Below are 14,096 nucleotides of genomic sequence, written 5' to 3' on the forward strand. Positions count from 1 at the left end.
CCTTTTATGCAGCAGGAAGAAGAAAGGCTTTAAATGTCACAATGCATTTCTCTTGTGAAGCGTAGGCCTGAGTATACCCAGAAATCACCTGTCCTACAAACATAAAAATGCATTAATCTCCTAAATGGCCATATTTGTTCCTGTGAAGGCAAAGGAGAAGATGAAGGAAGAGTCTTGGAACATTCATTTCTTTGAATATGGGCGAGGGATGTGTATGTATCGCACTGCCAAGACTAGGGAGCTGGTGCAAAAAGGAATCCCAGAGAATCTTCGTGGAGAGCTGTGGCTCCTTTTCTCAGGTAGGAGGTTGTGCTGAATACTTTGACAGCTAGCAGGAATAAGCTTTCTGCACGTATCAAAGGAAAAGGTATAAATCTTAGCTCATTTCAGAAGAAATTAATCACAGGGTAACTCCACCTGAATGATACTTCATGGTGTTTTTGTCAAAAATGCAGTGATCGCATTCCTGAGATGACTTTCTTTATGAGCGTCGTAGCTCTTTGGCCTCCTTTGTGTTTCAGGGTTGGGACCTAGACTCTAACATGATGATTTAACGATGAGTTTGTTACTATATTTTCATATCTATTTGTAGCTGATGAGTTCATGTAGTGCTTCCTAGCTGCCTCTTCTCTGAAACTGTGGGCATAAAATCTGTATTCCAAAGCTCAAGAGGTGAAGCAGTATTTGTCATTACAGGGGCTTGGAATGAGATGGTGACTCATCCTGGTTACTATGCAGATCTTGTGGAAAAGTCAATGGGAAAGTACAATCTTGCTACAGAGGAAATTGAGAGAGATCTGCACCGTTCTATGCCAGAACATCCTGCCTTCCAGAATGAGTTGGGAATTGCTGCCCTCCGGAGAGTCTTAACAGCTTATGCATTCAGAAATCCAACAATTGGGTACTGTCAGGTAAGAAGGAAGTCTTAGGCTTGTTAGTCCTACATGGTGACCATGATTGACTTGGACTTTTTCTGCAGTTTTTTGTTCAGTTTCAGATTTTTCCTTCATGCTGTCCATGTGGTGGTGTGAGAGTTGCAACATTACCACTTCTTTCCTACTATCTTAACTATCCTTTGGATACAGCATTTAAATAGACTTTGCACATTTCTGTTAGGCGTAATGACAATGTCTTTTACTAGTTTTCCTGCTAGAGCTTTCTCTAGTTCAGCAAAAACATCTTCTGGTTTCGTTACAAAGAGCAATTAAATCAAATAAGTGATGATGCACATGGGCAGTATATTGAAAACGAAGCCAGTTGCTGGTTTGTGAAACAACTCAGTGGAAATGCAGATTCATTTTGTGTATTGCTGTGGTATTAGAGGTTCTCATTATGTTGTTCTGTTATGACCAAATCATTACAAAGCTTTTTATGAAAACTTTGAAAATTATACTTAGTCACATTGATTAATGAAAGTGCTTGACAAAAAGTATTTATATTGTTTGCTGCCTCACAAACAGAGGAACTGAAACAGGAAGGTAAATTGGCTCAAGGTCATCTATTGACTCAGATACCAGTAAAAGCTGGAAATAGATGTGACTCTCAGTGACAGTTTTGCTGTACTCATGCTTTTTAAGTTTCGCTGGTCTGTATTGACAGAGCTTTCATGAACATCTTCATGTTTCTCTCCTGTATCTGCATATTTAACTCTGCCGGCTCGTAGGCCATGAACATTGTTACGTCAGTACTGTTGCTATACTGCAATGAGGAAGAGGCTTTCTGGCTCCTAGTGGCTTTATGTGAGCGGATGTTGCCAGATTACTACAACACAAGAGTAGTGGGTGAGTCTTTGTCAAATTCATCCTGGAGCCTGGCTTTTCAGCTACAGTTGCACCAGCATCTTTCAGGAACATTTTGTTGTCCAGAATGAATTAAATGTGATGCATTTTAAAGATGATGAAGCACAACCCTGTTCCCTTTAAAGTTGCAGGTGTGTGACGGAGACGTAGGAAGAGACACTACAGGCTACCAAGGTAGTAGTACTACCTTGTAGTAACAAGAAAGATGAAGTCACTAAAAATTGGTAGCAGGAGGGACCATTAGCAGTAAGGAGACGTATCTAGAAGAAAATTATTGTGTTATTCTTTTACCCATCTGAATGATGTATTAAATCTTTGGAATAGGCTCCCAGGTTCGTGAAAGCACTGCTTCATGGGCTTTTAAAGTTAGTCTGTATAAAAGAGTATAGTTTGATGTAAATCCTCCTTTCAGGGAAAACGCATAGATCAGTGAGAGATTTCTGTTTCTGCATGCTCTGCAATGTAGGAATAGTCTCTATCTAACTATGTTGTTTTTACTGAGAACAGGGAACAGATCTAAATAAATGTCTTCATTTTAGTTCTGATTTTAAGAGACTTATATGAAATTAAAGTTAACTTACACTATTTTGTTTAATAATTGATTAGCTTGGGTATAGTACCGTGATACCACCAATTTGAGTTCTACCATTGTTTTTGTTTGTTTTCCCAGGTGCATTGGTGGACCAAGGCATCTTTGAAGAACTTACACGAGAGTATCTTCCACAGCTGTCAGAAAAGATGCAGGACCTGGGAGTGATTTCCACCATATCCCTTTCCTGGTTTCTCACTCTCTTTCTCAGTGTCATGCCCTTTGAGAGTGCCGTGGTCATTGTCGACTGTTTTTTCTATGAGGGAATCAAGTTTATCTTGCAGGTGTCATTGGCCATACTTGATGCCAACGTGGAGAAGTTGTTACAGTGCTGTGATGAAGGTGAAGCCATGACTATTCTGGGCAGGTACCATTCATTGTTCTTATTTATAACTGAATAGTAACGGTACAACAGCTGAAATTAATTTTTTGCTCAAGTATGGAGGAATCCCATATTTCTGGAATCGTTTGCTTTGCAGCATAATGCACTCCTGCTTCTCAGTTTGAATTTGAACTCTGAAGGGTTGTTTATCTGAAATTCACAGAAGAATTCTGATCGACTACTAAGAACAGGTCCTGGCAGCAATTGCATTCTAGAAACATAAAACTTTTATCAAGCAGATTATCTCCAAAGTGTAATAAATGTAAGATTTTCGTGTTTGAAATGTGAGTCTCTTCTATGTGCAGCAAGATCTTCATCTTACTACTTGAAGCCCACTTTAAAAAGTGTAGATACCCCAAAAATAGGGTGAAAATCAACTTTACTTCATATACGTTGAGGGTAGCATTGCAGGTTAGCTGGGAAAAATTAGATTTTCCTACATGTTTAGATTAATGATACAAAGAAGTTGGGAATTATGTGTTTAGGATATTACTTCTTTTCCTGGACACTAATCCTGGAGTCTTGCATCTGTTCTGTTTTTTCCCCACAGATATTTGGACAACGTAGTTAACAGACAGAGCGTCTCTCCCCCTATTCCCCACTTGCACGCCTTATTGACAAGTGGAGATGACCCGCCACTTGAAATCGACATCTTTGAACTCATCAAAACATCCTATGAGGTAAGGTTCTGGCTTAGTTTTTGCTCAAGAGATTTTTCTCTGCCAACATCCAGTTTTATACTTTGTGCAGCCTGAATTTGAACAGTGTTCATAGCTTGAGGTGCTCAAGGAGGGCAGGCCCAAGCCATTAATCCTCCTGTTTGGTATGAGAAGAGCACTGTTGGCCACTGTGGATTACAAAGAGTCTCCCCACCACCAGCGGAGACTAAAACAAAGACTGCAAATAAGTAAAAATTACAGACCAGAGATTTCCTCCTGCTTTGCCAAAAAAGTCTCCATTCTTACTTGTATGTGAGGATTGTCAGTGCTAGGGAGTTGCCGGGGGGGAGTTCAGGGTAAAAATTGTGAGGTATACTGCAGAAACATGGAAGCATCTCAGTTCATGGGCACAGGAATCCTGTTCTGGGATCCACATTATAGTAATAGGAAGGTGACCCGAGAATGGTGGCAATGCTGTTGAAATACCTCTGCACTGGTGGAGGTGTACCTCATTATTCATACTGAGAACAAACTTGTAAAAAATTTCTATCTGAATGATGGAAAGAACACAGATGAGAGAACTGGTGTTTGACAGTTCTCTGCTACACTGTGGTAAATGTGGATTCATTTCCCTTTTTATCTCCTGTTCTTCATCCTGTCCCCTTCCAGCTGCTTACAGTCAGGCAGCTATCATTTTGCTGGGTATTTTGTTTGTTTCTTCAAATCTGCCATCTCTGTTCTCGGTTCCTTTTATAAAAGAGTGTCACCAAATTCATCTTACTTGTCTGACCTAGTCAATAGAAAAGCCTGTTAAACTTTGGTGTTTCTAGCCGAATCTTATATGGGTCCTATTAAAAAACAGGGCTGGAAGGAATGACAACCGGTCTATTCTCTTGTCTCTGCCACAGTACAGGATCTGTATTTCTGTCAATCCTGACAGATGCTTTTTCAGCTGTTCTTTAGAAACCTCTGATGTTGGATTTCTCATGAATTCTGAATGACTTCTCTTGCAGGACATGGGTGAATAGAGCTCAAGTGTTTTCTCATCTTTTTGCTGCTGGTAAAAGGCTTCTAGGGGTTTTAGATCATCTCTGAGGGGATAGTACACTTGTTAAAGAACAGGGGTTGTTCTTTAGGAGATGATGTTGACCTGGTCTGCTTCCTTTCTTGTAGAAATTTAGCAATTTGAAGGCAGATGACATTGAACAAATGCGTTTTAAACAAAGGCTGAAAGTGATCCAGTCTCTGGAGGATACAGCCAAGAAGAGTGTGGTATGTGACTCCCAGATTGAATGAGCTACCAAACGGCGTATTAATGGAATGTGTTTTGCTGTAAGCATCTAGAAAGTTCGCGCTGTAGCAGACCCAGTTTTAAGTGACTTAAAAGAATCGCAGTTCATGTGAAAAATGGATTTACTGGCTGGAATAATGGATTTTCAGTTTTCTTCTTTACATGGTTCTAGTTAATCTAATAAAATGGATTGAAGTGCTGGGCCACGATTGGATGAGATATTTGGCATGGAGGGAGATAAAAAACCACTTGTAGGCCTTGTAATAGTCTCCACTGCCTAGTGCTGCATGTTTTACCGGTTGCCTGGAATCTCTGAGAAAAGCTAGCTAGCAGATAATTATTTTCCTGCCATTTAGAGAGTATGCTAGCACATTAGGGAATTTTACAGAAGGGTTCATGGCCAAAGGGGAGTATCCATATCTACTGCAATTATCTCCCATGTCCTAGGTGCAGAAACTTCATCCACATGTTTCTTTCACTGTTGTTTCTCAATGCATCTGAGTCAAACATATGAAGATAAAAACAAGAGGAAGGGGTAACACAGTCTGCACAGTCAGGTCTGCACAAACAGGAAATAAGCGCAGTAATTTTTTCTAGCTGCTCAAAATGTCAGCAGTTTCTGCTTGACCAGAAACTGTCCTCCTGACCTGTAATCTATAGCAGTGGGAGGTATTAGAATGGTTATGTTTTCCCTCCCGTCCTGTGTCATATCTCCTTGCACTTGTTTTCTTCTCTTCTATGTTATACAGATTTTTCAGTGAGTCATATTTAATTTCTCTAGCTTTGAAATAAATTGTTCACTCGATATTTTCTCCCTAACTATAGGTCCGAGCTGTGTCTAGTGACATTGGTTTCTCTATTGAAGAACTAGAAGAGCTGTATGTAGTGTTCAAGGTAAGAAGCTAGAGTGACGAAGAATGTGTTCTGACACAGAGAGAACAAATACCAAAATAAGTTGAGAGGGAAGCAATGTCTTAGGTTGGATTAAGAATCAAAGCAATCAGAAACAGATGTGGCATTCTGTTCTACATGGTTATATATGGTGCCAGTGAGACTGGCGCTATTACTATCCGTTTGATTTTGCTGCCCCCCCCCTCCCCCCAAGATGGCCAAAACACATTCACAGTATTTGAATGATACTTATTCAGAAAAAGATCGTGGAATCAATGGAAAGGACTGTGACATAGCACTTAGAACAGGGAGCTAGGATTGACTGTACCTCAATTTTTCTTCTCAAGTTTGCCGTTGACTTGCTCTGTAATTGTGACAAAATTACTTAAGTGCTTTGCCTCTATTTGTCAATGCATGTATTTTTAAAAGAGTGATATTACCCAACTGCATTTACCAAGTCCAGTAAGACTTTGAACAGAGGCAACAATCCCAGCTATCTGTTTAAACTACCTTGTTGGAGAAAAAAAACAGATTCTAGATTATTTCCTCGTGACTGAATTGACCTCTTTGTCACACTGTGATGAAATTACTAAAGCTAGACAATTTTCCTTCCCAGTAATTACCTAATAATAAGGTCCCAGTTTGTATCAGACATTTTTGTTATTAGCCCCTTGGTCAACAATTTTACTACTTGCATTGTCTCATTTAATTTTATTTCTATCACCCATGTTTACAAAGGTCTTTATATGTGGTATCTCAATTTTCTGTATTGAGAAGTATTGACAATGAGTTTTGCAAGTCAATATTGACAATCAGTTTTGCAAACTGAGTGCAAACTCAGTTGCACTGTGCTGTTCTGAGAGGCTTAGTTCTAAAACCTGCATGTTCCCTTTGCAGTAAAGCCTGAGTGTCATTTTGTTCAGACCTGAAATAATGTTTTTTGTATTTTTCACTTAAAATTGTTCTTTGTGCTTTTTGTGAAATCCCTGTCTCTTCCTTCATTTCATATTACTTTATAGTGAAGTAGCACTAGGAATAATGGGGGAGAGAAACAGCATGTCCTGAAATGTCTCTTCTCTGCTTACTCAATGCTATTCTTGAGCTATAACAAAGTCTCTATTCCTGTGAATTGTTGTAGTGTAGTATAATCTGACCTATTAATCCTTTCCCTCCGAAGGCAAAGTATCTGATGAACTGTTACTGGGGAAATAATCGTGCTGCAGCTGCCCGCCGAGATCAGAGTTTACCCTACCTGGAGCAGTATCGCATAGACATGGAGCAGTTCAAAGAGCTGTTCATCAGTTTGACCCCCTGGTCCTGTGGCGCACATACGCCTGTGCTAGCAGGCCGTTTGTTCCGGCTCTTGGATGAGAACAGGGATTCTCTCATTAACTTCAAGGAGTTTGTGACAGGGATGAGTAAGTGATGTTTTGGAGATGATGGAATATTGCACAAATTGTTTGTCCTTTTCCAAGTAGAGAACTAAAAGGAGATAGTGATGTTTGCACTATCATCAGGGGAGGGTGACAGCCTTACAGGAAGCTTCAGACAGAACAAAAGATGCCTTTTGCTGCTAGGCAGTCTCCCGTTTTGGGAAACAATAGGTGGCAAACCAACAAGATGTAGCTTTGCTGTAGATTTCTTTACTGCTTCTGCACAGGGCTTTGTGCAGTTAGCGTTTCCTCATCGCATGTGAACTCATTCTGGTTTGAGCCTGTGAGCAGAGGGTGATTCTTTATCCTAATTGCTATTTTCTTAACCATTTTTTTTTTCTTCGCAGGTGGGATGTACCATGGTGACCTCACTGAAAAACTCAAAGTACTTTACAAACTGCATCTGCCTCCCGGTGAGTGATTGCTTTCATATATCACTACTGTTGAGCATGGTCTGTTCTAACATGCAATTGAAAAGAGATGCCTCATGAATTTTGCTAATGAAGTGGGTGATAATGCTGTTCAATTAGCTTAGAGATCTTAACATTTCCTTCTGTGTAAATACAGCTCTGAATCCAGAGGAGGCAGAGTCCGCTTTGGAGGCCACAAGTTATTTCACAGAGGATGTTACAACAGAAGGTAATACAACACTGCTGCCTTTACCTCTCAGTTTAGGCAGGAGTTGCAGCACAAATCCATGTGCTATGAATAGTGATTTTTTGCAAAGCATGGTCTTGTGGTGGCAGTATGTTAAGATTGCCAGTGTGTTTGAGTTCGCTGTCTTTGTTGCATGATGGGAAAGAAGTTTGGAGCTTAAACTGCTCAGCGCCCATTTCATGCAGGACCCCTCTGAAGCACAGTTACACACTGCTGAGGAGGAGCAGTGTGCTTTTACCAGCCCCTGTCTCCCACCATAATTTAGGTTTTTCATGCAAGTCTCATTGTCTCTCTTCTTGTTTTTGTTTCCTTCTCTGTGTCTGTTTATGTCTGGCCTTTTCTTCTGTTTTATCTGGAATATTGTCCCCTCAACCCCTTTTTCTGCTGCTCAAGTATCTCCTTTTGTCTCAGAGCTGGATTTCTGCCTGCACTGTGAGTCTCAAGGTCAGTCCATGGATTATGTGCATGCATTGAGCATGGCTATAATGCTGATATTGTCTGCCAGCACCAATGTGCTATTTTAAATACTCCAAAGTTGTTGCTGCTGCTCCTCTGTCGTGACACTCCCACTATGAATAAAGTGCTAGATACCTTTCAGTATATTCTACCTATTGTGTTTCAACCGTGGTCAAAATAGGTTTTGTCCGTCTTCTTTCAGTGGAGTTTCTCTCGCTGTAGAAACTGGTGGGGGGAAAATATGCTAAGAGCAGAGTGTTGGGGGTGCTAGGCTTGCTGGCCTGGTTAGATGATACCTGTGCCTCCTCCACAGTCTTCTAATTTAAAGGAATAAGGATGCATGCCATTGAATTGTAAAACTGTTAGTAGACTAATCTACTGTATTTCTTAATATATAATTTTAGGGATTGTCAAATAGGAGGTCAAAGTATGTCATTTGTACTAAATGTTTACCAAAATATAATAATGCTCAAAAAAGATGTGAGTGAGTAAGTAGTTGTGCTGTTTGGTGCTAGATGGCTAACTTAACAGTCTGAGTTGAGCAAAGTTTTCCTGTAAAGCCTAGTGATAATGTAAGGAACCAGAAGCAAAGTTTGTGAAGTGAGATTCTGCAAATTGAGTGTCAGTTCAGTCAGTGAATAATGGTGAGCGTAGATATTAGTCACATATGTGCTCAGTGGAGGTTTGGGTTTTTTCCATTCATTATCTTGCTTTGGATAACAGAACTTCTTTGTCCTTAAGCCATGACATTGCTTAGCTGTCTTTCATATCTGTTTCACCCTTTCTTTTAAGAGTTCTGCCCTCTACCTCAGCCCTTCAACCCAGTATGGCTTTTTATCCAGTTCATCCCATCAGCCTCTTGCTTCCATCCTGTTCTGTTCACTCCTCCAAACATGATGTGGGAGTGTGAGATCTAACTTCTATTAAATATATTCTTGTAAGATTTTAATTTGTATATGAGTTGTCTTATGTTCTTCATGTGTTGTATTGCTGAAAATCAGCTATTAATCATTCTTTTACAATTCCATAATTTTTTAGAAACCCAAGAAGATAAAGGAAGGAGAAATGAGAACGGTCCAGAAAAAGGTAATTCCATCATAAACAGACCACATTCTAGTCTTGTCTGTTTCGTATTATGAACTGTTCGTTGTCCTTTGCTGTATCAAGGAGACCTTTCAAAGTGTCCCTTTTGGACAGAGGTAGAGTGAGATGTGAACCGGGAAATAAATCTCTCTTATGCCTTACTGCTCTGACTCTTTTACATACCAAGATCATAACATTTGTAAATCATGTTTGGTAAGTTGTCAGCTCATAGAGTTAATTTACAAGAAGTCAAGCTGATGCAGCAGTGTTAAACTTTGTGCTCTACTGAGCTGGATCAGATAAACCAGCAGAAAGCAGTGCAGCCATCCTGGTAGATGCTTTCCTGAATTGTCAACAAAACCTGCTTCCAGCATGATTTTTGCTGGCACAGCATTTACTTTTTAAGTCTGAAACCATTAACCACCTGACAGTAGTGGCCTGGTCTTGCCTTGCAGAGGAGAAAGGTACCAGTCCACAGGACTATAGATACTACCTGAGAATATGGGCCAAGGAAAAAGAGTCCAAGAAAGAAACCATTAAAGATCTCCCCAAAATGAGCCAGGTAAGAAGTGAATGTGAAGGTTTCCAGTTAGATGACTGACGGTTTAGTGGGGAATTCAGCAGTATGTGCAGCCATTTTGTCAGCATACTCAGTCCTTGCCTGTAGATTGCCCTGCTGTTCTGGTCTGGTGGGCTTTAGAAGCCTCTAATTCGACACGTTTGTGTCAAATTCCTCAGTGGACATGGACAAACTGCTTTGTTTCCACCAATCAAATATATTTGATTTTCTCTGCCTCCCAGACCAATTTTTCCAGTAAGATCTGCAATCTATGTTTTCCCTCCAGAGCAGTATGTTTCAAATATACCATCAGTCATATAAACTTGTTTGGCTTTTTTGGTTTTGCATCGCCTCAAGTTACAGCTGCTTTGTGGAGAGCGAAGAATGTGGATACAGGAAAGAGAGTCTGATGACTGGTGCAATCTTTTCTGTCTCTAATTTCCTTGATGAGGGCTACTTAAACCAGTTTGGAAATGCTTAAAAGCTGACCACGGAAGAGTAGCAGGACAGCAGTAAAACTTTAGGTTTTCTCAGGTGTGAATATGTGACTACTCTGTTCATCTGTCAGCAAAAAAGCCCACCACTATTAAATTGCTAGCTGTGTCTCAATTTAGCCACTACGGCAGAGAGAGGAGATTTTGCCTGTTTTGGGCTGTTCTGAATCAGTATAATAAGTTGCCACTTACTTGGTGGGGAGGCAGATAAACAAGGAGTCAGTGAAGATGGTGCCTGTTGCTTCATCTCAAGGAGCGTCTGGATGAAGGTTTTAGTCATACGGGTTTGTTTTAGGTAGTACTGCAAGGAGCGGGGAGTTGGACTCAATGATCTTTATTGGGTCCCTTCCAACTTGAGATATTCTATGATTCTATGATCTGCCACTGTCAACTTTTTTCAGCCTGAAGTATGATTTTTTGGTCTTTGTCTTTTAAAGGAACAATTCATAGAGTTATGCAAGACCCTTTACAACATGTTCAGTGAGGACCCGGTGGAGCAAGAGCTGTACCATGCAATTGCCACTGTAGCCAGTCTCCTTCTGCGAATTGGGGAGGTTGGGAAAAAATTCTCCAGCAGGCCCATGAAGAAGTCTGAGGACTGGAAAGCAAACAATACCCAAGATCCTGTGAGTGAAGAGGAGTCACCAACATCTGAACAGAGTCAGAATTCAGCAGTGGAGCAGCAACCCCAAGCTGACCATGAGGACAAAACCTGTGGAGATGCCCAGCCTGAAAAAACACAGCAGGAGAACCAAAGTCTAGGAGATGTGTCAGGGGAAGGACAAGGCTCTCCTTTACAGCTGCTATCAGATGATGAAACCAAAGATGATATGTCCATGTCTTCCTACTCCATGGTCAGCACAGGCTCCCTGCAGTGTGAAGACATTGCAGATGACACAGTCCTGGTTGGTTGTGAAGGCAGTAGTTCAGCTGCCAGGTATGGTAGTACCGTTGATACTGACTGGTCTATCTCCTTTGAGCAGATCTTGGCTTCCATGCTGACGGAAACAGCCCTTGTAAACTACTTTGAGAAAAAGGTCAACATTCTGCAGAAGATCAAAGATCAGAAGAAGGTAGAGAGGCAGTTCAGTTCATCCAGTGACTATGAACTTTCCTCCGTCTCAGGGTGAACTCGAGAAAGCAGGATTTGTCTTTGGGAGATAAAATGGGGAGATAATGTGGCAGATGGCAGGATGGTTTGGTATTTTGTGTTTGGGGTATTTTTTTGTTTAATCAGAGACCAGTAACTACACAATTACAATAGATTCCAATCGATAAGGGGCTTCTGACAGTGACTGTTTTGTGTAGGTGCTTCTTTGGCTACTGTGGCTGACAGAATTAGATTTACATTCTCAAGAGCCATTAGAACCTAATAGCCCCTGACATACAGAATTACCACCATAAATTATGCACGTCTGCCCTTTGCTATCTTTTATTTTAATGAAGTCTTATTTCAGACAGTAACTGCTCCTTGCCTGCCCTCGTTTGCTGTAGGTTCCTGGGTAACTTGCACAGCAGATGCAGCCTGGCTTGAAACCACGTTCACCTCTGGCCGCCAATCTGAGCGCTAATGCAGTGTAGTCAAGTGCTATAGGACTCTGACCTATAAATAGTCTTGTAAGTTCTTCAGTGCTGTTCCGTGACTCAGCAGCTATAATGCAAATGTGCCCCACTGCTCAGATCTGCAGGTTTCTTTCAGATGTGATTTGGCATTTTCATAGTGTATGACCACCTTCTTTTCTCCTTCAGCATTCAGGAGTTTTCAGACAAACCTGGTTTTCTAGCATTTGCTTTCCTAATTCTTTGAAAGCCGTTGTTTTTAGTTGGTCTGGGAAGGAAGCCACAAGCTCCTTGACTTCAGTGCAGAAATAATATTAGGTCAATCAATGGGCTCATGATGGTTATAATGAGGGAATGTGTTCCTAAATTAGAAGTGGGTGAATCAGCCTCAGTGTTACAGGGCAGTGGCACACTGGTCTGCTGGACTTTCCCTGTTGGTACAGAAAACAGTCATTGTTTCTTGCTGATGCTCCATTTTTACTAGCTAATGATGGGTCCAATTTTTAGGAGGACCCCTAAGAATACTCTGATCAGTCAGCCCTCACAAACGCTTGGGGCAGGAAGATGTGCAGGAGTGTTGTGCCACCTGCAGCTGCTCGGTGTGTCCTTTCTGAACATCTCCTGTACAAAGAGTCTAGCAATGGATGTGCTCTTAGAAACTACGACGCATCAAAGGGCATTTATACCTAAAGAGGAAGAATTCAAAGCAGTGTGGCCCTCTGCCATCAGCCCATTATGGGAAACCTCAACAGACTAGATCTCTTCCCAGTTAGAGACGAAATAACTGGGCGACTGAGTGACTGCTCTTTTAAATCAATTAAGACCAGAAGAAACTAAGAGTTAGCCTTCTGGTAGTAGGGCGTGCGCTCCGAGGAAGGAGAATTAATGCTGTTCCTACAGATAAATTCATCTCAGTACGCAGGCACCTGCCTTGCAGGGCCGGGGCAAGAAATGCTGCTGCTCGGCGAGAGCAGACCCTGCACTGAAGGCAAGGTTTGCTACAGCTTTTGGCTGGCATTTGGAATATAAAGGATGGGAAGGACACGTGCGGTTGGATGTTCCCATTTAACACTACTCGGTGTGCTACTCAGTGTTAATTCCTCCTTGTGACGTTCTCTGTATGTATTCACAGCTGGTACATATTTCTTATTTCACTGCCTCCTCTGTCCGGCATCACTGGAGAGCAGCCATTAGTAAAACTGCTTTTACTAATTATTCAGTAATTTATTGTAATTTTTTAAAAGTACAAATAATACATGTGATTTTACACTGTCTGTCTTATCTGTCATGTACTCAATAAATGAACCAGAATCCTATAGGCAACCTTGACTGCCTTTTATTTTTCTGAGCTCATGGAATGTTGCTTGTTCCTTGTCCGTGGTGGTTATCTAAAAGAGCAGGCTTGGTGTGACTGGAGTCTGACTGGGTCTCTCCTCTTTCCTCTCCTCTTTCCTCTCCTCTTTCCTCTCCTCTTTCCTCTCCTCTTTCCTCTCCTCTTTCCTCTCCTCTTTCCTCTCCTCTTTCCTCTTTCCTCTCCTCTTTCCTCTCTCCTCTTTCCTCTCTCCTCTTTCCTCTCTCCTCTTTCCTCTCTCCTCTTTCCTCTCCTCTTTCCTCTCCTCTCTCCTCTCCTCTTTCCTCTCCTCTTTCCTCTCCTCTTTCCTCTTTCCTCTCCTCTTTCCTCTCTCCTCTTTCCTCTCTCCTCTTTCCTCTCTCCTCTTTCCTCTCTCCTCTTTCCTCTCCTCTTTCCTCTCCTCTTTCCTTCCCTCTCCCCTTCCCTCCTCTAGTTATTATTCCATATATTTTCTTTTTATATGACACAGACTGACGCAGCTTCAGGTGGGTGCAGAAATGGCTGTTGATTACGCAGGTGCAAACACGACATGTTTTTCCTCCTGGAGAAGGTTACCGTTGATGAACAAACACGCGTCCAGGCCGCCCTCGCAAACTGCTGCTCTGTGGGCTGCCAGGCGCTGCGTGAAGTCTTCCCGTTTGAAGACCGCTCGGGCCAGTTAATTGTTAATTGGTTTTTTTTTTTAAGGAAGGGTAAGAGGCTGCTTGTAAAACAGCCTGATGCCCTAGCTGGAGCGATTTCTCCCTGTGGAACGCTCGCGGTCGCTTACCGGCGCTCGGCACCGGGAGGGGGAAGCCGGGGAGGAGCTCGGCGGACTCGGGGGGCAGAGCGGGAGGCTCGCTGGTAGCGGGGGTGTCACGTGGCCGGAAGGCGCGCGTTGCCATGGCGAGGG

At 41.9% G+C, this 14,096-nt stretch overlaps 2 protein-coding genes across 2 annotated transcripts in view; both read left to right on the forward strand.

Moving 5' to 3' along the window:
* The window catches only part of TBC1D9B (TBC1 domain family, member 9B (with GRAM domain)), a gene marked incomplete at its 5' end in the record, with an annotated part of 20,591 nt that extends 7,422 nt beyond the window's left edge, over positions 1 to 13,169 (forward strand). Inside the window, 14 exons of the mRNA XM_009322754.1 lie at positions 149 to 299; positions 697 to 911; positions 1,664 to 1,781; positions 2,470 to 2,755; positions 3,321 to 3,450; positions 4,603 to 4,701; positions 5,546 to 5,614; positions 6,789 to 7,029; positions 7,392 to 7,457; positions 7,612 to 7,683; positions 8,095 to 8,145; positions 9,196 to 9,243; positions 9,696 to 9,802; positions 10,731 to 13,169. Of these exons, the coding sequence (XP_009321029.1) occupies positions 149 to 299; positions 697 to 911; positions 1,664 to 1,781; positions 2,470 to 2,755; positions 3,321 to 3,450; positions 4,603 to 4,701; positions 5,546 to 5,614; positions 6,789 to 7,029; positions 7,392 to 7,457; positions 7,612 to 7,683; positions 8,095 to 8,145; positions 9,196 to 9,243; positions 9,696 to 9,802; positions 10,731 to 11,423 (2,346 nt within the window). The remainder of the gene's footprint in view (positions 1 to 148; positions 300 to 696; positions 912 to 1,663; positions 1,782 to 2,469; positions 2,756 to 3,320; positions 3,451 to 4,602; positions 4,702 to 5,545; positions 5,615 to 6,788; positions 7,030 to 7,391; positions 7,458 to 7,611; positions 7,684 to 8,094; positions 8,146 to 9,195; positions 9,244 to 9,695; positions 9,803 to 10,730) is intronic.
* Positions 13,170 to 13,733: 564 nt separating this feature from the next.
* The window catches only part of LOC103915827 (chromosome unknown open reading frame, human C5orf45), a 4,187-nt gene continuing 3,824 nt past the window's right edge, over positions 13,734 to 14,096 (forward strand). The window contains exon 1 of the mRNA XM_009322755.1: positions 13,734 to 13,868. Coding sequence (XP_009321030.1) covers positions 13,734 to 13,868 — 135 coding nt within the window. The remainder of the gene's footprint in view (positions 13,869 to 14,096) is intronic.

The sequence above is a fragment of the Pygoscelis adeliae genome, unplaced genomic scaffold, assembly GCF_000699105.1.
Source record: "Pygoscelis adeliae isolate BGI_AS28 unplaced genomic scaffold, ASM69910v1 Scaffold34, whole genome shotgun sequence".
In the NCBI taxonomy this organism is placed as follows: domain Eukaryota; kingdom Metazoa; phylum Chordata; class Aves; order Sphenisciformes; family Spheniscidae; genus Pygoscelis; species Pygoscelis adeliae.